Source organism: Polyergus mexicanus, unplaced genomic scaffold (genome assembly GCF_030449975.1).
Source record: "Polyergus mexicanus isolate NDT 795.1 unplaced genomic scaffold, iyPolMexi1.0 SCAF_4, whole genome shotgun sequence".
Taxonomy (NCBI): domain Eukaryota; kingdom Metazoa; phylum Arthropoda; class Insecta; order Hymenoptera; family Formicidae; genus Polyergus; species Polyergus mexicanus.
The window spans coordinates 8,284,860-8,311,057 of NW_027223324.1; the positions used below are offsets into that span (position 1 = coordinate 8,284,860).

General features: G+C 38.8%; 2 protein-coding genes and 1 long non-coding RNA gene across 8 annotated transcripts in view; 1 reads left to right on the forward strand and 2 right to left on the reverse strand.

Moving 5' to 3' along the window:
* LOC138932646 (uncharacterized) overlaps positions 1 to 26,198 on the reverse strand; it is a 199,878-nt gene that overhangs the window by 148,717 nt on the left and 24,963 nt on the right. The window lies entirely within an intron of this gene.
* On the reverse strand, positions 673 to 1,449 carry LOC138932496 (NADH-ubiquinone oxidoreductase chain 4-like). Its single transcript, XM_070294397.1, has one exon. It carries the CDS (start codon positions 1,447 to 1,449, stop codon positions 673 to 675), a length of 777 nt encoding a protein of 258 aa, XP_070150498.1.
* The window catches only part of LOC138932643 (dipeptidase 1), a 72,997-nt gene continuing 60,596 nt past the window's right edge, over positions 13,798 to 26,198 (forward strand). For 2 of the 4 annotated variants that reach the window (XM_070294678.1, XM_070294681.1), the window contains exons 1-2: positions 13,798 to 14,015; positions 16,489 to 18,704. In XM_070294678.1, the coding sequence (XP_070150779.1) occupies positions 18,580 to 18,704 (125 nt within the window). In that variant the 5' untranslated portion in view covers positions 13,798 to 14,015; positions 16,489 to 18,579. Of the gene's footprint in view, positions 14,250 to 16,488; positions 18,705 to 26,198 lie in introns of all 4 variants that reach the window. The other 2 variants (XM_070294679.1, XM_070294680.1) reach the window with 2 other exon arrangements.

Consider the following 26,198-nt stretch of genomic DNA (forward strand, 5'->3'; position numbering starts at 1 on the left):
TATTTTCGTGCTGTTTCTTTGAGAATACCGTCTATTTTGAATGAAAATAAATGATAAGTAATATTATATAGACGCGTCTTTACTATCCAAATTATTTTAATTAAAATATATAATATTAAATTACGATAGAATTTACAAGAATTAATAATTATATCCGAGATGTATCTCCACCCATTTTAATTACTTTAAATAATCAAAATTCCATATTAATTACAAGAGTTGCTAATAGATTAACAATTCAAAAGACAACGACGTTTTACAAACAAGTTACATTTACCAACCTCAATCTAGGCATGGCTTCCGGTCATCGCTCTGTTACTGGCAGCAGCGACCGGCCAGGAATCTCCAACACGAGATGAGATTCGACCGCAAGTGTCGGCGACCGAGCAGAGACCAGTCGACTCCATCAGGCTGTCGCGACAATTGCAGTCGCTGCGACCGCTCATGCGTCAGAATCTGCCAGCTCGAATTATCGCGACAGCCGAAAGGAACCAGAAGAAACGACAGCTGGCCGATCTCGAGATGAACTTTCCTCAGCCATTGTCACCGTTGAACGACCGGCGTCCGCATTCGTTCCTCGGCACGACCTTCGGCGCAGGTCTCGGTGCCAATATCGTTTCGCAAATCCCTCCGCAACCGAGACAGATCATTACCGCACGGATAACCGAGACCTCAACGCCGGATAATCACGTCATCATCGTGACCCCGTCGATCATTGAATCGCAGCGCAGAATTCACGATTTCGATAGATCGTTTCACAGATCGCATTCTTTCCATCACAAGCCCGGGCATCATCATGACCATCATGATCATCATGCCAAGCATCATCATGGACATAGACATCATCATAGTCATGCTCATCACGAAGAGCATAAACATAATGAAGATCATAAACACCATCATGGCCACGAACATAAGCACGAACATGGTCACAAGCATGATCATAAGCATGATCACGAGCATAAACATCATGAAGAACACAAGCACCATCATGGGCATCATCATCATTCGAAGCACGAGCATCACGAAGAACACAAGCACCATTCTGAGCATCATCACCATCATAAGCATCATCACCATAATGAACACCATCATCATCACGATCATCATCATGTTAATGAACATCATCATCATCACAGTCATAAGGAAACCGAGAATCATCATCATCATCATGGACACGATCACAAACACGAGCATCACGAGGACCATTATCAACATCATAAGCATCACCATCATCAGTCTCACAATCATGGTCACGAGCATAAGGAGGAACATAAGCATGGCCACGATCATAAGCATCATCACGATCATCACGCACATCATTATCACCATGAGGAGCATAAACACCACGAGGGACATGATCATAAACATAGCCACAAACATAAAGAAGGCCATGAACATCACGAGGATCACCATTACGGACACAATCATCACCATAATCATCATCATACATTAGAAAGACACGCTCACGGACATGATAAAAATTTCGTCCATCACTTCGAATCCTCGCCCGTTCAAGAAGAATACGCGTTTTCGGAAGAAAGCGCAGCAATTTCTGTGACACCGTCAGTGAAGGACGGTCTTAAGGTTACGCAATCACCAGAAGTAAGAGAGTCTGCGGAGCACGTACAAGTCGTATAAGTTCAACAAATTATGATGCAAACGCGACTAGCAGTTAAAACTAAAATGTCTAAATTAAATCAATTATGCATAAACATGTTTGTATAAATTTGAAAAAAAATTTAATAACACGAAATTAATAGAAAATATTTAATAACATAATATTATTATGCTGTTACTTTTATTCATATATCTTAATTTTATTATTGGATTTTTATTGCTGGATTTTTCTTTGAAATTTAGTATTAACGCGCATAATAAAATATATCTTGTTTTATGCACAATTATATATCGTTCCATTTTACATTTTAATTTTAATTGTACTTTTAATTATTGCAAGCACATATTAAAAAAATTATATTTAATAAGTATGCTGAAAAAATTATATATAAAAAAACTTACATATTAAAAAAGGTTATGTTATGTAAGTTATCTATTTAATTTTAAAATTAATATCATATTATATGTAATAATAATATAATATTATAATATTTTAATTACACGATAAATGAGAAGACCCTAAGCTGTATTAATTTTGCGTTATTTGACTTAAATTCGATCTCTTAGAAAATGTGATATGTGCTGTTTTCAAATTAAACGGTACAAACAATCGACAAAAGTCATGTTTAGCATTAAACTCTGTATTCTACAATCCGTAGAAAACCACCCAACTAAATACCATTCTACATTATCCGCTTCGTTTTTTTCTCAGTGATAGCGTCGTTCGAGAGAAAACGATTACGGCTCGATCGTAGTATACAGGCTCGCGGGTATCTCGTTAAGCGTTGTTTCTCGTTAGTCAGACATTACTCGAGCGTTGCTGACACCTTTGAAATATAAAGTTTTCACCACTTTACGATCCTTTCATTTTTCCGCTGCCCTGGCCCCTTAGCATAAAACCGAGATAAACGATGGCTGGTTCTTTCACGGAAGAGAGACAATATTTAAAGTTTATAGCAAAGAGCGTATTTTTATGCCGTTGCAAAAAATTTTATTCGCGAGAATACAAGGACAAACGACGCGGAGTAAGAAATTAAAACGCAAACGCATTAATTGTAATAATCAAAAATAATAATTTTAATAATCAAAAATAATAATATCAACGCTTTAACATGGAAAAAGTTCAACCGTATTCTAACAAGAAAACATTTTATAAAAATAATTAATACTAGTTTTTAGAAGAGAAAACTCTTACAAATACTCCCAACTAATAGAATTTCTTATGCAGCGAGAAAGGATTGTAATCTCTCTCTATATAATTATCTATTTTAAGAATAATTTACAGACGGTATACATTAATTTCTTCCGCCAAACTGAGCGATTCGTGGAAGCAATTTCTTAGATAGCGAAGATTAGGACATTGCCAAGGATCATTTCTAGATTTGATACGCCGAAAGCGACGCGCATATATCCTCGCACGATGGATAATAGATCGACTATTCAATGAGAATCGATTTACCGTTGGGCGTGAGCACGCGTAATCCGTTAATGCCATAAAGGATCTTCGTGTCGGCGAAGTATAAGTCGCCCGAAGACAAGTTATCACGTCGGGCGTTATAATCCCGGCTTTCAATTCGTTGTATCGCTCGCAACTTCTCGACACTTCTTCTAATAGAATCGCGGGAAATGACACAGATCGAACAACGGTGACTTTTTCCGGATAAGCATCATTTCTGAAGAATAAAAGAGAAAAAAGAAAAGAAAACGCTCTGGTAATCTTTAAAAGCGTCTCTTTATCAAAGGATCTTTTCACGCGATAAGAAAATCGAGGCAGACGAGAGATCTATATAAGGAAAGGCAGAAAGGAGATGGACGATAAATCCCATTTGTAAATTAAATTGATGTTTCTATCGTTCTCATGGCACGCTTTGCGTATAAAGATGTTACCATACTTTAAGATAAAAAAAGAAACAGATACGCCTCTCCCCCGGTTTCAAGTAACGCGATAAATTCTGAGGGAAAGAGATCAATTTAATTGATTAATTTAAGAAATCTTTGCGAGAATATTGTCAGCAAATTAATAACAACATTATAAAAATAATATGTGCACGAAATGCAGGGCAGTATTATTACCTAGATTACCTAGAAGAGATAGGAAAGTGAAAGTCATCTTGAAGATTGTCCATCGATAAACAGTCTTTTAACGTGATAAGTGAATCGAGGAGCGAGAAAAAGATTCAAGGCTAAAAAAAGCAATAGACGGACGGAAAGAGAAGAAAAAAGAAGATAAATCGTATCTGCGAATCGAATTATCCTCCTCTGTCGCATAACTTCGAACGAAAATTTTATGTCTTTAATATCTCAGTCTTGCAGACACAAAAATAAATTGATAATTAATTAAATTTGTACAATCCAAATTTTTTTTTCTAATTTTGAAAATTGAATTTTCCTACTTTTAGATCATTCTCAAGCGTTCAATATAGACGCGTGCTTTAAACAACATGCAAGTTACTTTGAAGTTAGTTTAAAGTTTCGAACGATATGGCGGGGCCAACGAAACATTTCGAGAATGTTCGTCCATCAGGCAATCGTCTCCCTGTTAGACGTGGAAATCAGGAGAAAGACAAAGAGAGGGCGCAAGAGAGAAAATAGGGATACGCGAAGCGGGCGAGCGAAGATAAATTCTGTTTGCGGATTGAATAGCTTGCCTCGACGTCCCTATCGTGTTCAACTTTGACCTAGAGCAACTTCCGTCTCTCCACAATCGCAAACTTGTTACCGTAATGTGCCTGTAAGTTGGTCTCACCGGTAGCTGCCGTAGTTAATTAATTAATACAATTAAGTGCCGACGATTTCCGATATAAAGCTGTCTTCGAGTGGCGCACAAAATATGCCGAAGCGGTAAGCGGTTTGACAATGGATATTTCAAGAAAGCGTCTCTGTGTATGCAAAAGACACAAGATGCCGGAGTAATGGAGCGCGCGCGAGTTATCCCTCCATTAGCGAATTATCCTGTCGTCGTACAAGGAAAACAACGAAGGAATTGAATGCAACAGAAATGCGCTAGAAAAGCGGAAAATGACGCGTTTACGCGAGTTGGAACGTTGGTCACATCGTTTCCTATGCAATTGTTCTGCAGTCGAGATAGCTACGAGATAAGGAAACTGACGACAATAAGCATCCAATCAAGGAAGAGTGCATTTGTATAAAGTATATTTCCGAATAATGAAAGAGTAAACGCTATTGTTTACGCGATGCGACAATCAACACTAAGAGCTCTCTTAGTCAAAAAATTGCGAAAAATCTACCGATCAACTACGCTTACAGATGAAATTCGTAAATTAATTGCAAACATTGCAATTAATTTGCGAATTAATTGCATTAATTTCCTTACGCTAAATAAACCGCCTTCTCACGTGACGATAAATATGTTAACGTAATACAACTACGGGTTAGCGAGACACACGATCGTATAAGTAACTGATAAAATTAACTTCGTGGTTAGTTTGCAACACCGAGAGAGCGTGCTCGATTTATACTTGCATGTAAGCTGAAAATTTCTTTTATTGTACTATTTGTACACACCGTAAAGTTTATCGAGATTTGTAATATTTTTCCATTATCGCGCTTCGCCTTTCTTACAAATATCACAGTATACGATACAGAATGCGTTTTATAAATTTCTGTAATATTTGCTATTGCTACCTTAAATGTTACGGAAATTTGTGATCTATTTTTACAAAATATTTTATAATTCTCTATATCGATCGTCTTCCTAAGTTAGAACCAATATCTGCAAGCTTAAAAAGTTTCAGAATGATTAATGCAGTAAAGATGTAAGTCTCGAGAAAGTAAAAGAAAAATATTTTTCTTTTACTTTCTCTATGAATAGAACTCTGTGTTATGTCCTTATTCACAAGTTTCGATAATCATTTTTAATGAAAAAAGGATGTTATATTTTCAGTAACATTAATTATGTTAGGCCGCTTATTCGAGAGTACTTTCAGCCAGCTGCTATTTTAATACGTCTTTTATTTTAACGACGGGAGTCTTTTATTCATTGACGCAAACTCTGCTAACGAGGGCAGTAATAAATAGATAAGCTATGGATATTAATATATTTTTGTCGGTGACGTTGAATGAATTTTCCATTCATAAGAAGTACACAGCGAAAGAGTTGGAATGAAAATTTATTCTCAACCGTTTTTCAAGTAACGTATTCTGTTATCAAACGCGGTCAAAAATCATAGAAATTTATCTCATACGGCTTATAATTTTAATAAAATGCATCACGAAATACGCAACAAAAATATTATTTATATCCGAGTTCTCTCTAGTACTACCGAGACCGCTATCACGGACGATCCAACAGATCGCAAATATTCTCGCTAGGAAAATGGTCGGATCTCAATCACGAAAGCCGCGAGAGCACGAAGGCTCGTTCCAGCGCGGAAAGTTATCGGTATCTATCTCGACGAAATCCTTAAAGTTTGCAATGTCTGCTCGTGAAATGGGTTAATAAATCGTCGAGCGTGATACATTTAAACCGCAGCCGAAAGGAATTGTTACAACGCGAAGAATGATCCAGGATCGAAAGAGCACAGGCTCCGAGGAGCCGCGAATGCCGTCACAGGATTTAAATTCGTCCGACGAAGGTTTATCAGCGTGCATTGGCCAGCGCGCGAAAACGCTATTTCTATCTTTCGTTCTCATTCGTTTTCTTCCTTCCAAGATGCGGGAGATGAGCCATGGCAAAAAGAATCGGCGAAAGCCCGGAGGAATCTCGTGCATAGGAAGTGGATGAAATGTAGACCCTGCAGACGAAAGGAAACGAAGGGGGAGGAAGGGATGAAGTGATCATAACTCACGACGTCGAATCCGACAAATGGATCTTATCGTCTTCCGCGATGATACGATATCATTATAGTAGTTATGGTGTAAAAGCTGATATCGTATCGGGGCCGATTTGATTGAGAGTTACGTACAGAGATCCAATATCAGGGATTATCAAGGATTTATCTTCCTTGCGGATTCTTAAAATTGCATTCTCGATGAAGGAATTTTTACATCGGTGGAAAATCGAAGATTGTGCGCGAGTACTTCTTTACAGTCGCGCTAATCTGCCTTAGTAGCGTCTCTTGAATTTTCATTTAAAGCTATTTTCAATTTCACAAACGAAGGAAATAGCCTTATCTACTCGATCCAGTTTAAAGATGATAACGAGAAGAACGTAAAAGGTCGGGAGAAACAGCATTTAACAATTAGGAACAATTTCTTCTCATTTGTGGAACTTGTTCGCCAGCGACATCGTTGACTATCTAGGTCAAAGTTGGAACAACAAGAAAGATGAAAAGGTAGAACTTTACGAAAGAAAAGAACGAACATTTTCTTTCGACCATACGCGCGAATTCGTTTCGTAAAGAAAAAAAGAAGGGACGTCTTATTGTTGAGCGCGGATCGTTGTAGCAAACAATAAAAAGTCTTTCCTCTTGCACATCTGCATGCAAATTTTTTTGTACGGTGACTAATTCTCAAGAAAACGCACACTGGCATTGCCCAATCGAATATTTTATTAATTGCTTTTATCTACTTTTTTAACAAATAAACAAATTTTAAATATTTTTTAGTGCAAAAAATATGAAACTTTTGCCTATCTTTCTAAAAATATTATATTTTCACACTTCATCTCTTTTTTATTTATATTAAGATATATCTTCTTTTCTCGCATATACAAGATTCAGTTCTATCGGCTCTTCATAATTTTCAAATAATTACGTAAAATTTTATCCACGAATATCTATAAGTGAAAGTTTTTGAGCATGCAACGAGAGAAAGAGAAAAGCGAAATTTTTCGCAGCGTAAAAAGAAATCTATAAATCGTTGCGCGGTATGTTTTTCTCTCCTGTTGTGTTAAGTGACTGGAAGGAATCCAATCGACTGCCATGTGAAATGCACCCTTCGGCTAACTAACACTCCCCAACCCTGAAGAGAATCCAAATAACGATTGGAAACATCGGGAACGGTCCGCCAACGATTTATCGATAATTGATCGCGCGTTGCACCCGTAAATTGCATTATAATACTGCTCGATGTAAATCCTACGGATCATAGGATGTCGATTTATTTAAGCGTATTGCTGAAATAGAATTCACACTTTACATTAGCAAAAATACGCACAAAACGACACATGAGAGCGTGAATTAAATTTTAGAGTTCAAAATGCATTATTTATCTCTCCACTGCATATTTAACTGCGTATTAAATAAAGCGCAAGTTATTACTTTTAGCGACTCAGTTGTTAATTGTAACATTAATTGTGGAGAAAGAAACTAATAAAAGAATCATTCGTACGGTAGTGTAATGAAGCTTGTGCTTTTGTTAACCCGATTACCAGAGGACTCGCAGTAAATATTGAGGAAAAACTCGCCCATTTATTACGATTTCCAAGATGCATCTATCTCCGCGTCGAAGAATGGTTACGACAGCGTCAGGCCGTTAATCGAAGCTGAAGAGGCCGCGTCTAACAATCAGACCATCGGGAACATTCCACGAGGTATTTATCGATAATCGATCGTAGTAGACCCCCGAATCACAGACGGTTCCATTCTCGTCCCTCCCGCCATCGAGCGAGTCCTTATCCCCGTTACCCCGAGACAGGTAAAGGTGCCTTCACAAGCGCGCGCGAGCATTTAAGCCGTTAGACTCAAGAAGGATCTTGTTTCGGGCTTCCACGTAGCTGTCACGAGCACCTTGCAAGGGCTTCACGGGCAAGGCGTCGACTTGTACACGGCCACGGAGCTATGCACAAGGGAGTCCCGTGTATAACGCCACGCATGTGTATGGAAATGCATCGTTAGACAGGTGCTTGAGAACCGCATGCCATACGGCAATTTCTCATAGGTGCGACACGTCGACTCTCAGCAACGACGCAATCTGCCACGTGCAATGGTCCGCGTCTCTATATGGGGATTTGTATTGTAACCGAGGAAATAAATGATATTGCACCCCCTTTGCTTTCCACCTCGCACCGGCTTTTGTAAATAAACAAGTCGTATTCGAACGAACAACTTTTCCCTCAAATTCGAGATTTTCAGTAACAAATCAATGAAACGAAATCACCGATATATAATTATGTAGAATGAAAATATAGAAAGCGTAATAAATTTTTAAGAAACGATCGTACAAAAATTTGCAAAGAAAACCTTCATTCTCTCATAACTCGATCGAGTCACGAACAGAAAACTTCGTAATTCTGCCATTAATTTATCGCAGCACTATTTGATGGCAGATATCGATCTAAACCCGTATATAATCTCTCGGAGCTACCACACGCTTTTGATTGACACCATCGCGAAATAAATATCAATCTTTACTCTTCTCTCGTTAAAAGGTCAAAATAGAAAAGAATACCGCGAAATATTTCGCCGCGGCGCGACACCGTTACATCACCAGCTATCTCGTGTTACCGCATTTTTTATCACGAATATCCATTAAAAAAATATTTCATTGTATCACATACGCGAATCTCCCCAAAACTGACTGCCTTAAATATGTATTCGAGATTCCGGTTTATATTCATTCGGTACATTTTCATCGCCGATGGTCCCATGATTTTTTACGTCTATCATGACCAATGAATAATTCACGTGCGGAGAGCAATATGAAAAATCGGCGCCTTATATTTTCAGTTACAATCGCATCTCTTCCTCGTGGAATTTATCGAATACTCTCTTCTGGCCGCGGCGCACGCGGCGGGTCAACGGAATCGATATTTGACCGATGAGGCTAATGGTAGGTATCGCGTAACGCCCGGCCGGTCGTTATTACGTCGAGATCGCCACTTTGGGCGTAGGCCCAATTATAAAGAGATAGCCTTGTATTATGAACGATGAAAAATGTCTTTATTGCAGTCCGTTTCATCAACGCGTACTTTATCAATGGCGGAGCAAACGGCGCTTTTTCATTTTATAGCATACATATATCAAAATATGGATTTCTCGTAAATTAAATAATTCGATGAAAGACTTCGAGATAAAAAAGCTTATCCCATAAGAATAAATTCGCCAATATATTTACGCTTTTTAGAATAAACTGCATAATTTCGTGCGCTATCAACAATCAATCATCTTTTATACAATATATCGGTGCTTCTCTATCTCCGTTGCGATAAATTCTAATTACAATCGAATGCTCGAAAATATCCCGATAATGCTAAACGAATGATGACTGCACAATCCTGTATGGGTGGTGCGATATATACTCGGCTTTATTTCATATTTCTCACGCTATTTCTCCCAATAATCTAGTGTCGTCTGCTATCGCGAATCGCGAACAGATATTCCAACATAATAGACGATAGAATTATAACGATACCTTATATCACGATCGCGCGTTAAAAAGTACTATTTGCAAAATATATAAAAAAAATTGTTTTGAAAGAAACAAGACTAAAATTTCTTGGAAGATTTAATATGTTAAGTAAATTAATGAAATTTTTGGCAGTTTAATGTATTCTTAAAAATCTTCCTTAAAAAAAAAAAAGAAGAAGAAGAAGAAGAAGAAGATTCATTGAAAAAAGAAAAAAATTATGTCACACATTATTCTATTTTTTATAAATCGATTTAAACATACATATATATTTTTTTCAAACAGACAAGTTCAAATATTATTACATTGTAGGCACCATAATTACTATCCGCTACTTTAATTAATTCCGCTATTACTCAGAGAGGTTCGATATCTCTATCATTGTATTTCTTGTTAAAGAGAATTTGCGAATAAAATTATAAACGCTCGCAAGCTTTTTATCTTAAAATAAGATAATTAGAAAAAATTTAATGTGTAGATCTCTATATGCTTTTAAATTAAATAAATCAGATATATGTTATACCGACTGCTTTTTCAGAATTTTTATCGTGTCTTTTTACATGCAAACTCCTCGATTACAATGATCCAATATTCGTACAAACGTCGTCGCTTTTATTCTTCACTAAAATTGAGTTCGATCCGATAACGCCCATATAACCATTGTATAGTTTTGCACGAAACAAACGCAGCGCCGATCGAAATCCAAGAGATACCTCGTACCAGGCGGAATTTCTTGCCGGTTGCATTATATTCCGACATCCTTTATCTATACTTCTCACGCTATTTCCTCCAATAATCGAGTGTCACCGTGCATCACGCGCAGTTATTCTGGATCATGGCCAGTTCCGTCTCTGTCGCGCATCAACGGAATATTGCGTTTACCGGCTGACGCCAAATCGAGTGGGGGGGGGGAAGGGGTAGAACTTTAAGAGGGAAGTGATTGAAGAATAAGACAATTTTTGTACGTCAATGAAAATAAAAAGAACATAAAATAACGAGCAAAAATACGTGTTTTCGATTCTATAAATTTTATAACTTATGTTAAAAGACGTTTATTACTGAATTTACAGCCGCTTACAGTGCAACATAGGAGAAAGATATTAATATATTATTATAGGAAATGCTTTTCCAATGTCTCGAACAAACATACCATACATATCTTTGTAATATTTCCCTTTCCCATTTACTATTGCCAAATTGAATTGCAAATTTGCCAAAGTGAACGGATGATTATCAAAAAAACGAAACGAGCGAATAATCCCTACCGCAGTGACGTGACATAATTGAAACGCGCAGCGATCATTTCATTTATTGTATAGTCACAATAATAAAACCAAAATCACGACGGATTCGAGTGAAAAAGAGGTCAGCTTGAGATCGTGATGACAGCGCCTGCTCTGCGTGGCGTTTGCGATGCACACGCCTCCGGCTAACCGATGAGCGAAGCTGGATAACATTAACCTGATTTACGGGCAGAGCCGAAGGCTTTTCGAAATTTATATTGCACCAGAGGGATGGATAAATATACCGGACATACGAGAGAGTCGAGCACGATCAAAGAGAGAGAGAGAGAGAGAGAGAGAGAGAGAAAGGGAAAGTGTCGGAAGAACATTGCGGAAAATACTGTAATAAGGGTTTGGTAAGAGATCAAGAAAGAGAGAGATTAGACCAAGTTAATGGAATCAAAGATAACTTGATAGAAATGGCAGGATGACTCGGGCCGAATAAAATCCCGATGAGCCACCCCTATCCCCTGCCTATCTTTCAGGTGGATCCGTTTATCATCGTGATACACGCGAAATTAGATCCGTCCTCTGCAAACACTTCGTTCGATTCGTTTTACGGATTTTTGGCCAATCGTCCGCATAATCTCGGTATTCTTATTGAAATCCTTTGCCTTGAAATCTACTCTTCCCCTCTATCCGTTTCAATCTTTTTCTCTAGAAATACGTGTAGCACCGCCAAAACGTTTGATTCCTTCCTTCAATGCTCTGTCCCATGAAAAATCAATAAATTATTACTTCGTTTACTCGCGTCAAAGTATTTAAGTTTTTTTTTTTTTTTTTCGTACGTATAACGTGAAACTCGATGTAAATATATTTCCAAATAAAATTTTAGCTAATCTCCTTGAAAAATAAATAAATAAAAAATTTCGTGCAATATATTTTATTTCTTCCTCAATATAAAAATTTTCTCGCTTCATCATTATCTGTGTTCAAAAACAAAGTTTCTCATGCTTTAATTTTAACAATAATTAAAGTAATTTACTAAAGTAATTTACTAAATTGCAATCTGCGGTGTTCCTAGAGAGATCATCAATATCTTTCTGTTTTCTCGTCTCCATTCTTTTTCACAAGCACTTTATTCCCAACGCCGATCATTTTGTCATCGACGTATATATACCGATGCGAGATACGACGTAGGCACGTAAAAGGAAAAGCAAAGGGAATATCGAAATCTCGTAACCACCATGGCAATGTTTTATAGCTGCGAGATACGAGTCGAGTGTTCCCTGAGTGGAAAAACTTGACGGTCCTCATCTTACGAGACATTCGAAGAGGCAACACAGCGAAGCAAAGTAAGATAGAAATGCGAAATGTCGAAGGGAATATTCACTTCGCAAAAGACACGCGCGCGTGTATGCTCGTTGGAGTGAAAGAGGAAACTGCGCGTAAATATATATATATATATATACATATATTTCGTATAAGTAAAGGTAAAAGTAGCATGACCATCGAAACGGCGAAACAATATATTACGGCGCACTTACCGCGTCGAAAGTCCAAGTAAGATACGATATAAAGTTGTCGCATGATACATAACAATGACGCAAAGGTAACTTTCTTTACAAGAAGAACTTGAACAATAATTCCCCGCGCGCGCGCGCACTGTCCAGAGGGAACGTAGCGTGCGACTGTCAAATAGCATTCTCGATACCGATATCGCGCATTCCGTAGAGCGAAAAATAAGAGCGAGCTATAACTTACGAATACGTTCTGCGCCCTTCTGCATTTAATTAGACTCCGTACCGACAAAAATAATATTAAAATAAAATATATATATATATTTAAAGTAAAAATATATGCATACAGATATATTACTAAATCTTTCTGAAAATTATTTGAGATGGAATAAAATTAAACAATTTCTTAAATTATATTAATTATATTAATAAATTGCGAGGTTGTAATCCTATCTTCGAGAGTATCGATAATTCTTCCAGGGAAAAAAAACCCAGCTGTAACCCCATGTAAGAATGCTGCCGCGCGCGGTACTTCCTTTTTCAACTACTTTACACGAACAGGCAAGTCTGTACGCTGTAAAGCCCGCATGTAAATGGTAGAAGAAAGTTTGATGTGTTCGCTCGTCAGAAAGAAATTGTTTAATTTTATTCGATTTTACTTAAATATACATATATATATATTTTTTTAAATATTATTTTTGTCGCAAGTATAAATATTATTATTTTTCAAGTAGCGCTTGTAAAAATATGTGCGTGTTTATATAAAGTAAAATTTGAGAATATACAAAGAGTGGAGGAGAATTTTAAACATGCGCAAAGTTACCCGTTTTGTTTATAATCATGTATGTGTTGTTCGCGTATGTGTGTTCAGAGTTGCGGTTGTGCAAGAGAGCTAGCAAAAAAGGGGAGAAGATAGCGCGTGACCGCCCTAAAGGTCGAGACGCGCGATGTCGAAGAGGACAGCGGCACTTTGGGAAGCACCACCGGGGTACGAGAACAGCGCGGCGACGGGGAAGCTTTCGCGTAACGAGAAAGGATCACAGAACGGAGAGACGCGGAGGCGCCTGCGCCCTCGTGTATGCCGGAGTTTCTGCGTGCGTTTCCATCAGTCGCGTCTTCAACTCCGGACCGCGAGCAACGGCACGGTCCGTGCCGTCGTCCGCGTCGCGACGCATCCTCCCGACGAGGTTCCACCCCTTCGGTCGTGATCGCGCCGATCTATCCCACTGTACGACCAGAGGAGAGAGAGAAAGGGAGAGATGAAAATAGAGAATCACATATGAAATTTCGAAGGCACGTCACATCTCGCCGGAGCGAGATCCACGCGGTTATCCCGCTTTCATCCGTACGTCCGTAAACGCGATCTCGCTGTCTCGTTCTCGTAGGACCGAAACTTGCAAAGTCCAAGAGCTCGGAGACCAAGTTTTGCGCGAGCGACCGTAAAGAAAATCGCGTGGAAAAATAACTTATATCGGTCAGCACTTCCTCTGGAATTTACGAGCGGAACAGATGCGCCCTGACTCGCGCGCAGATTTTTATGGAACGTGAGCCTGTCCGCGGAACGACGACCGAAATTTTTGTAAGAGCGGAAGGGCGGAGAGGATGGTCGCGAAAAAGTCGTGTTTATTTAAATCAGATACCCCCGTTGCAAACAAATAATATATAATATATAAGAATTCTCTTTACATAAAAAATTGAACTTTTCATATACATTATATATAAGAATAATGTTTAATATCTTTTTCTCAATTTATATATATAATGTATATATATATATATATATATATAAGTTGAAAAAATATAATTAAAAATTATTCTTACTTATTACAAAAAAAAAAAAAAAAAAAAAAAAAAAAAAAAATGATTTCTTTCAATAATTCTTTGCTATATAAATGACGATAATTTTGCGTAACTTCACTGAATAATAATAATAGCTGCAATATATTTGTCTCAATACCGTTTGCAACATTGTGTCTCTCTCATTCATACTCAACGAAATATTTCGATTATAAGCGGAAAAGTAAATGGAACTTTTCTTTGCAAGAGCTCAAGTTTTGTCGAAGACAATTCCGGCAACTGCACGGCGATTCGATATGTTGAAAGACACGATCGAAATATCTACCGAGATATCTAGCTGTCAGATGCATCTGTGTCGATTCGCATGCTCGTTCCAAGAAAAAGTCAGCTACTATCAGCGATAGCCGTATATCTTATAGGTCGCTAAATTAACTTGTCAACTTTTCCACGTCACGCTAAAATATGGGCGTTCGCGCGCATCTTCAAATATTAAACTAATAGCGTCGACGAAGTTTCCTCGCGCCAATTAACGTTCTCTAATATGCGCGTTCGTGAAAAAAATGTCAAACGATGAATGAAAAAATTTATATTATCACGACGACTTGGATTCGATATGGGAAAGGAAATTATGCATCGCGTTTCCGTGAGTGACACCAATTTTGTTTTTTATCGCAAACTCGAACAAACGCGTGATTTCATATGCAGTTCCGTGAATGATATCAATTTTGTTTTACCGTAAATTCGTACAAACACGTGAGACAGTAACGTACGTAAATATATCCGCTATAAATCACAATTATATCAAGTTTCTCGTAGTAAACACACACATTTACTCTTTTATATATTATATATATATATCATATCTTAAAAATATTACTCAATTAATCGTACAGGCATATTGATTGACGTGGGAAATATTTATTTTAATATTTATATTAAATTTCTGGCATCGATCGATACTTATCAGTTTATAAAATAATACGTTCATGAATAAATATTCCAGAATCCTTCGCGAAAAAAAAAACAAAAAAACAGGAAAGATGCGGAGATAATTTCGTCGAGTTAAAGAGCGCGTATACACATACACGAAGGTGTACAAACATATGTTCTACCGCAGCGGTTGAAAAGGCGCAGTCATCAGCGCTAATTAATCATCGGTATGCGGATAAATACTGTGTATCACGGGCGATAACCGGGCGTGAGAGCGAGCGGCCGCGTCTGCCATCGATAATTATGAACAAGCTAACTCATTAGTCGCAATCGACGTTAACGGCCTCGTTGTTGCACGCCATCGGTTGCTCGCCGCGAGTTTGTCCGATCTTCTATAAGCTGTCGAATTACTAACCGCGCTCGCGTTAAGAAGATTACGCGTCCGACGTGACGGGCACAATGAGATCACGTGTCAGAAAGAAAGCGCGAATAGAGAGGATAGTTGCGAGGAATTATCCCTGTGATGTTCAACGTTTATGATAACTCGAAATATTACGACGATAATACGCTCGGGAACGACAGTGACGAATGAATTATGGTTATCAATTATACCTGACATCGCTCACCGATTCAGCAGCCTTTCCATAATCCGATGCGACCGCTAATCAATCTGATTTTTATTATTTCGACAAAAGATATTAACGGAGGAGATAAAAAGCAAAAGATGAAGAATTTTACGAACTCTAAATAATAATATTTTTCCGCAATGCGTGTGATCGCCTCCAGCCATAGTTATATAAGCTGACTGTTCCCGTGGACATTAATGTTTAATTATAAACCGCTTTGTATCATCCGCTACCGGTTTATACGAGCTATTGTGTAGCGCATTGGCAAACTAATTTTAAAATCCAAATCGAATTCGATTTCCCGATAATATAATAAATTTATGCGTATTTTAATCTCGCAATAATTCACATTGAGTTATCTCGTAATGGATTCAATGGACTAAAATATTTCTCGTTAAAGATCTCTCCGCGCGATAATTCGATTCTTCGGGTCTACAAGTTACGAAAATCCATCTCTCTTTACAGATCAGCGGAAGTTAGAAAATATCCGAGTCGACTGCAGCGCAGCGATTCATTACCGAGTGACGTTGAAGCGTCGGCCGCTTTTCAAGTGCGTAATTAATCGCGGAACTTAATTGAGTGCCGAATAAATCGTGACGGATTTTCAAGCCGCATTTGTGACAGTGCCGCATAAGATTCGGGGATGAGATTATGAAACGCCGTCGCCGATGCAAGTGATTTAGTAATAGTAATAGAGAAAGAAAAAAGAGGAAGGTGGAGAGGCCCTGGAGCTGCCGAGAAAGATGGATCACGCATCAGAAAACATCCCGAAACACTGATCTCCGAACGTAAGAATAAAGAGAGAATCCGGGGAAAATATTTTCGCACGTTCGGGGGTAACAGAACGAACGCCTTCCTTTCTCGCCGCTCTAATTAATCTTCGCGACATAACGAGCGGGATTGCCTGTGGGATTCTCGTAGTACGACATCCCCCCCGGAGGTATCTCTTGTGAAACTCTCAGCTGCAAATGGCACGAGCCGTAAGTAGCGCGAGAACCGATCTTTCGGATAAAACGCGACTGAAAAATTCAATATTTTCGTCTTAATTAACATGCAGAGCGTTTCGATTAAACGGGGAGTTCAATTTCCTTAAAATTTACCCGTTGCAAATAGCGCGCGATCAAAGCGCGTCGGACACGAGCTCAGGATCGACGCCGACATAAATTAAAGACCATCGACATCGATAACCTCGCTTAAGTGGTTTCAACCAGCAGCACTTTACATCGGTGAGAATCGTGGAAGGCGACGTGTCTTCGATTATCGAGCGGCTTTAGATCTCTCGAGCGCCGACGAAGAAGTCGATAAGGGGCGCTATTCGATAGGAAGGATCTTCAATCCTTAGAGACTAGTAGAAAAACGACAGAAGCGGGGGCAAACCTCTGAAAATCATCAGTTCCTCGTCAAACTATCGAGGCAAATCCCTGAGGCGACTCGGTGCTTCGAGAGTCATCTTTGCCTTCAAAGAATTTGCAACGGACGGAATCGAAGTGAGGAAAGCGCAATATATACATCTCGTAGATGATTACGAATAGTTCGAGAAAGTGCTCGTCAGGCAATTGGTTTCTCAATCGATGAAAATGAATGCCGGCAACGAATCAAACCACAGACGTTCGAGCGAGTAGCAACAGTGATAAATGGCAAATTCGGAGTAGCACGCTTCGGAAAATTAATTCCGAAAGTGGCTGAAAGAATTTCAAGCTACGAATAGCAATCGAATGAATCGATCAAAATGCGCCGCGATCTCAAAGATCGACGGTTGCATTAAAAGAGCCGTTAATTTTGCGGCGCTAAAATATTAAATGGCGGAACGAGTAGCTGACGAGCGAGAAAGAGAGATATTCTAGCCGCAGAGACAAGAAATCGAAATCGGAAGAGGCGCGACCATACGGAATAAGAAGGGCGGAGACAGCAGCTGCATCGGACAGAGTCTATGGTGATGAAGGTGGAAGGTTAATCTGAAAGCTGGGGTAGAACGAAGGGAAAAAGAGGGCTTGGAGTAGCTATCGCGGCGGTGAAAAAAGTGGACCTTCGACCCGACTGAATGTGAGAAATTTGGGTGGACTCGGGGATGTGCAAAGACGAATGCGCCAAAGATAAGGAGCCAGTTCTGAAGAGGCTAGCAAGCACTGATCCTTGAACTCTGTTATCCTAGCGAGGAAAGAGAGAAAGCAGCTTCCACGTGCGCGGTGATAAAATCGAGTGCGTGATTCGAAAGATCTCATCGGTGAAAAATATTGCCGATGCGATCTCTTCTTGATCCCTGCGAGCTATTAAGATCTTGAAGAATATGAGAGCTTTTGAAAAAATCTCGAGAGATTGCGATAAATCGTGATCGACGGCGCGATAAAGAATTCGTCTTAAAACAAGGTGAAGAATGATCGCGTTAAATAATCTTTCCGAGAAAATTAACTAGACACGCAATCGGGACGAAGAATCCTGTTACGTTCGATCATCCTGCAATCCGGTTGAAGGAAGTGCTGCGGGTGAGCCGGTGGGTTAATGGTGATGGCATGAAGACATTAGTAAGGACGTGCTGCGGGTCCAGCGAGGAGGAGGATGAGGATGGTGGTGGGCATGATGATCCTTGGTCAGCTACTGACGAGGATTTTGCTCGCGGCCCACGCAGGGGATCGCCTCGCGGCAGCTCGCAGAATTCTCAGAGACGTGCCATTGATAGATGGGTAAGTTAAGCTTTACGTATAAACCGGACACATTTCAACAAATCGTAGGATATTTAACGTAGATCGCCAAAATGTATGGATTTTTCTTAAAATATTTTCTCCATATTTTTGTATATATAAATTAATTTTATTGCGCAGAAAGTTTGAGTTTTGCATTAAATAATATTATTCTGTTTGTCATTATTTTTTTAATTTATCTGTGCTCGTGAATTATACATAATGGATTTGTCAAATACCATATATATTATGCCCGTAGCCATTTCTGTTTCCGTAATATTTCACAAAGTAGCTACAAACGGAAAATATATGCGCTAAACTATTGTAATTTGCGTCCGCGAGAGAGAGGAAAATAGAGAGGAAAACTCTTGCAAATATATGAAAATCTCACATAGCTGACATATTAGAAAACTACGATTTAATTAACGTAATTAATTTTAATCTTAAAACAACGCGTTGTACTCGGCAAAAATTCTTGATGTCAGTTCAGAAGAAAAATAATAGTTACGTTTCCGAATGCCACAAATGTCTGCGCGAAAACTTCCGTCATAAAATTCTGACGAAAGCCAGTAGAATGACGCGCCCGTGCTCTCGCGTATCCCGCTCGCCTCTTTGTCACGTCGACGAGCAGCGAAAAATGCCGAGAGTCGAAAATCCCACAAATAACTTGAATTCCATCATATAATTGTTGGTCGTGATACAGTACGGCGTGAATTTATAACCTGCGAGAGCAATGTCATCGTAACGATGCACACGATCGACTTTGTATGGCCGGGCGTGGTTCTAATTACATCGGCAATTAGACATCAAAGGAACGTCCGTCTTGTCCGATTTGCTACGATGTGTTAGGCATCCGTACGTATATTTACCACCGACGATTCTATTACACGAGTATTCAATTAATCGATTTTTTATTTCCCAAAAGTGATATTGTCGACATGTATTTAGCGGAAGTAAGAATAAATGATTTTTGGAATATTAATATAACAATCAGGAGATTTCCTAATTATTATTATTTCATTTTTTATTTATATACGATAAATAGAAATTTTATTCATATACGAATAGAATCTACGGAAGTTATTTATTGAAGAAAAAGTATTTTTGAAACATTTTTGCGCAATTTTACAATGCGCACCATGTAATGTTAAAAATTGGAGAGCAATGCCGCTTGGTATTCCATAGACCAATTCCACAAAGATGGGATATACAATAAATAAAAATAAGGTCAGACTTATAATGCAACGAGAATTAAAAATAACATAGCGTAAATAGGATTCGCCAGTCTATCGGGGGGTCCCTACCGAAACTTGCGCTTCTTTGTTCAAAATAAAAGAAAAAGAACCAATTGAATCATACTAGTCTTAGAAAGAAAGTCGCGCATTTTCGCCAAGATAATGAGAAAGTTTTGCGAGCGTAGAAAAGAAAAGACGTTAATGGAGAGGAGAAAATGAAAAAGAAACTCGAGAGAATGAAGTGGAAGGTGCATCGGTAGGAGACGCGAGGAGAATGAAATTTACTCGGGAGAGTGGCCTGTGTCTGTTGGTCCCCGGGTTCCTCGGGTTACCGGAGGGTAGATAGGAATTTCCGGTTCTCTGGTACAAACTCATGTGTCTCTTCCACCTACTTCCGTATATTCCTACCTCGCGTGCGTGTCCGTGTACAAATATGTACACTAACGTGCATTCATCATAGGAGTATCTATATCGAAATATCTAATGTCCGAGATCCCTTCTTTTTGTATAACAATAATTTTTAAATATGTTTACGCAGAGAGTTTCAAATCTACTATATTTACATCGTTACTTTTCTTATTTAAATATTGATATATTTTCATATATATTATTACACATAACGCTTATGTAAAGTAAAATATAACTTGTAAAAATTATATTTTTTGGAACGATATATGTGTGTGTACAGTTATATCGCGCCGGCAAAATCAATCCGATTAAGTAAATCTTAAGTAATAATTACCGTTCGCTACTGCGAAACACGTCTTTCCTCCGGAAAGCCGAACTCCGGATTTTCCTCTGGACACCGATTCCACGAGCAAACTCCGAGAAACTCTTGAAAGTGGCTCCGATAAAGGACATCGGGGAAGAGGCGAGCCAGCGACTTCCCCGATGTCGGCGAGCCGAAGGCAACTCGTTACCGATAACGAGTGAAAGCCTCGTCGGTCGCATTGTGTGCCAAATAATAGCTCGTCCCTCTTGCTCCGGCCCGAAAAAGAAGCGTCTCGCGCGACCCGCGGGCAACGAACGCCACGCGTGTCGTTGGTAAAATCGGCAAAATTGTACGTAAGTTTTCAAGAGAGATCGAAGAATGCGGAGTTTGAATTTTATCCATATACAAACGACCATAAATACGATAGATAAGATGACTCGATTGTACTGAAATTGCGCGATTATCTCGGTCCGATATCAACGCTTAAAGATCCGCGCGAATGGATGCTGCATACGTACCGTGCGATAAAGAATTGCGAAGCAATCGGTCGCGCATTTATCCCCGTTCTGCACGCATTACAGATTCGCGTCGATTCTCGCGAAACTCAACTCTCAATTGTCTCGTGTATATTTGTTACTCTCGACATGTGAATCGCATTTTCATCCGATCCATAATATTCGTGTAATTTCTGCAAATGATCGACGAAGCGAAAATTACAAGAATTGCGCTGTAGTTTTATTCTGAGAACGAGAGAACGATCCTTAATTCTGTCGGCATCGTCGAATTAGTATATTCGGTCTGTAATTGAAACAGTTTAATGTGGCGTAGTATAATTAAACCGGCGATGAGCTTCCCGCATCGGAAGAAGATTTCCCGCGACCGACACTCTCGGGGAGGAGATCTCGGAAGTACATCTCTGTAAACCTGATGTTATACAGCCGCTGTTTATGACTTTCGTCGCTTTTCGCGGAAATATTTAATTACCCTCCTTGTAATTCTCTCTCGGTTAAACCAAACCGGTGGTCGGTAGGATTGTGGGTTAAAAGACGAAAACGTATTAACGTGGGTGGGGTTTCTAACACGCCGCTGTAACACGTCGGAAGACTTCCGAGTGAAGCTACCGCGGGAAAAAATTGCGGGGACCGGTGGTCCCGGTGTTAGCAGCACGTTCCGGCTATTCAGTTCGACGAAACATTCTCGAGACTCCTTCGGGAGCGGTCGTGAAAATGTCCCGAGTGCTTTTAATTATTTGCAATTACGTTTTTTCGTGTTCTCTCATCGCGCTGCAACAGACCGTCGCGTGTCCCGTGTGATGAGCAATTTCACGCCTTCCTACACACACTGCAGAAAATTTCAAGCCAAAATGTGTGATCTATTTAATGGAAATGTTGCCCCTTTCTGACAAGCCGTTCGCGAAAGTAGGACGCGCGTTTGTACCATAATTAAACGCATTTATGCTCTCGGTAGCAAAATTGGGATAATGTCGTCGAAATAATGAAAATGCGAGCCATTTAAAACGGTCTATACCCGTCGAGGAAAATTTCGCGTTATCAAGAGAAATGCTCATGTAAGCTTCTTCGAGCCGCAAAATGAAAAGCGGAAAAGAATGAAACACAAAGATATGAAATGAGAAGATAGGTTTTCCTAAACATAATTTTAAAAATTCCAGAAACTACATACAGAACCCATCTTTTTCGAAATTGACAAAATATGATACTCTTTTTCGAATATATGAAATCATAAGAAGAACTTCTCTCATATGCACTATAACAAAGTTTATTTTATTCATTTAAAGAATATGTTATTTTACGGCATCTTGTTTTTACTGTACGCGATTTTCCGATTGATTGTTCTTAAGAAAATGTCGTACTTGGAAAACTATTGTATTTCTTACATGTAGCAAGATAAAGTAAAATCATCAAAAGCAGAGAGATTCGTAGAACGATGTTATACGCGTTTCCTTGCGTCGAAAACACTCGATGGGATCGTAACTTTCTGTCCGGAATCGATATTTTGGAGAACAATCATGATCGCAGTAGCTGTAAAAATTCGTTATCAACACTCCAATCTAAATGGGCGATACCTGATTATTTCATTTCAAACGATGGACTGGATTTTTCGAAACAATATAAATATATTCATTATAGAAAATTATATTTTTACATGTAGCGGAGTCTTAGCTCCGCTCCTTCATCTGTCTATATTGTAATATTTGTATGCGAAAATAAAAAGCAGAAAAACCGCAAGAAGACATTTCCCATTTACTTCGAATCTATTTCGTCGTACAATTGCAGGCGATTTCATCGAACGCAATCGGAACCATCGAGCCCGTTCCGCTTTCGCGAATATGGACGGGGGTGAGAAATAATCATTTCTTTTCAATCTCTACTTGCATCGAGATAAGAGAGGAATCGGAAACATGAGCTAGAAAACAGGAAGCTGAGTTAACAATGTATCGCTCATAAAAAAAGGATCTCCAGAAGTCGTATATTTTCTTTCTGTTTTATTCCTATTACTTTCTCGTTAATAATAGAATCTAAAAAGTATAAGACTAACACAATCTCTCTCTCTCTCTCTCTCTCTCTCTCTCTCTCTCTCTCTCTCTCTCTTTTATACAAAAAATTATTCTAATCTAATTAAATTATCTTAGAATCATGTAAAAAAATTACATTTCTTTCATATTTATATAAAAACTAAATCTTTTAAGTATTATTAATTTTACTCACATTAGATTTTTTTTCTGCTCTCTTGTGATGAAATAATATAAAAGAAAAAGAGTACAAAAAGTATTTAAATGTTACTTTAAGAGAGATATGGTGCCTCGTGAAACTAATGAGCAGTAGTAGCTCGAGCGCAAAGTTCAATATTGGATCCGTTAATCTAAAATTCCCGCGAACATTCTCAAACGACTTCGCTAATTTTTTGCCGCCTTTGGTTATAATTGATTTTATTAACGAGCTGCAAAGTCGTCGTCAGACTTGCGGAACTTCGATGGGGATTTTCGTCGGACGTTCGTTAATAGCGCGGCAACGAACGTAGATAGAATGATAGAAAGGAGACTCTCTGTCTGATAACGATCGAGATCCCATCTTCTCGTATCCCCCGTTTTTAAATCCGCCATTGTAGGAAGTAATTCAAGGGGAGAAGAATGGAAACGAATTATTGGCACCGTCCACTAAATCCATTTGTAAGAAACGGAGGAATTGTGAAGGGCCGGTCACCGTGAGAGCGCATTAAAACACAACGGGATGGCTCCTTTCGCTCGTTACAGGATTTACGTGATCGATTGATGGCTGGCTGACGTGGCTTTAAAAGTCATTCTCGTAGGAGCTATGTATCAATTTCGCGCTACATCGATTACAAAGCGATACAATGACAGAGCCGTCGCTGCAGACTCAATCAAATAATCGATAAAAAAATTGGGAACAAGAGCGGAGGGGAAAGATATATCGACGATCCTAGATACGAGGACGAGTCCTTCGTGCATATATTGATGGATAAAAGGAGAATACGTATTAATCAAAATCAGTCAACGTTATAATTAATTAAGTTTCTTCCGAGAGATGTTTCCAAGCCGCAAATTTCGCATGGGAGGATAGACAGATGGCGGCGCTCATATCGGGGGCATCTCGAAATTCGGACAAAAACACGCTAGGTACTAATCCGGGATCTCATTCGGCCAACGCTCGGGATAGTAGACGGATTAACGAAGTAATTTGCAGTGCATAGGAAATGCCGAGAGAGTAAACGATAAACCAACCAGAGGACAGGAAGGCAAAAATAGATACGGTTGACAGAGTAGCGTGTAAAGCGATTCAGTCAGTATGTCAGCGTATGCAAGAAAAGATTGAAGAAATTATAACTTGTATAAATATAAATAAAAAAGAGAGAAAATAATTGCAGCTGTGATCATCCACAGGTGGAATAAAAAATCAAAGAATGTAAACGAATATAAAAGAAATGTTTTGAAATAAAAGGTTTTACATATAAAAGAATGTAGGAATAGACAGCAACAAATACCTAGAAGATCATGAAAGATCAAGATAAATGTGAATAGAGGAAATTCATGAGAAATATCTGTCCAGGTAGATATCCGGAAAGGAAAACAAATCTTTGTAGCTACGACGATCGTCGACGGCGAATAATAGGTAAGGCTAATTTTCGGTATACTACTTCGTGTTCCACGGTTCACGATATATGTGCACGCGGCAGAAACCGACAGAGACATCAACTTCCGGTGGAGTTAATGTAGCAGCAACGCGTAACTCTATTTCACAGAGTTGCTCGAACGCGTACGCCAAAGCGCTCTGGGGGATCTCTCGGGGGACGCGATCCTGTTCTCCAAAATCGGATCTGGATCTTGAATCCAGAAACGTGACTGAAAACTCTTGAATAAGGTCCGAGAATCCAGGCGAAACGATGAGATACGCACGCAGGACGAAAATCAAGCGGCGCAAACTTTTGCGAAATTTCATTGATTCCGTTCCCGTTCATAGTTCGAATTTGGTAATTTGGGAAAATTTCCTTACCTCGCTTCATTAAAGTAGCCAAAGTTCGTATGTGGCGCAAATGTCATATCGGCAGAGCTTAATTTTAACATCGTAATATTACAACTTGTATCACTTGACTGAAAATTGCGAAAGCCAAGAGATTTGAAAATATGCGAAAGCGCGAGATATGATAAAATAAAGAGTGATCCGATAAAAAGTAACAATATTTACTGATTTATGCGACGATTGTTTCGTCATGTTAAATTTGTCGTGCAAGCTTCGAATATAATAAAAGTATCCGACGTGATAAAACGGCAGATAATACGTTTAAAATTTTTTAATCTTCTATACCACGCGATATATTGTAACATAACCCTCGCGAGTTTCATGAATATATGAATATATGAAGGAATAACGTTTGCGTATGTGTGTGCTGATAGGGTTAATAAAAAAAGTCAATAATGTGTAATAGAATCGTAGCACGTAAATAGCGTGAAACCACAAAATAAATTGTCACTAATACGAGAAGTATTAAGCCTTAAGATGTCTCAAGTTAATTTCCCAGAAGGAGAGAAACTTTAAAGAGGTACTAACGAAGTTCACTAGTGACTCTCGCGGTTAGAACACGGTGATTAGATTTTATGAATCAAATGGGAGCGGCTGCAAATATATCATTAAAGTGATACCGCAAGAGAAAAATGACAAACAAATTAAAACGTTGAGACAGATAAACTTTTTCCGAATAATATAATTTCTGCTTTCTCTTATTTTTATAATCCCAATTTCTATTAAATATTTCAAAATTGACAATACGGCCCGCAACGGTGAAAAAGGAAAGGATTCAAATTGCTTATATTATTTCACGCTGCTCGACATGTTTGGAATGTTGACTCGCTGACATTTATTGATAGCGCAGCCGTGAGATATTTCGCAAAACCAGCCCTGTTCCGTAAAAAAATCGGTCGACAAATAATCTCGATACACCGATATGTATGCTCAGCCACGATCGATGTCTCCAAAAAGAGATACACGCGTGGAACGATTTGTCAGCGAACGTATT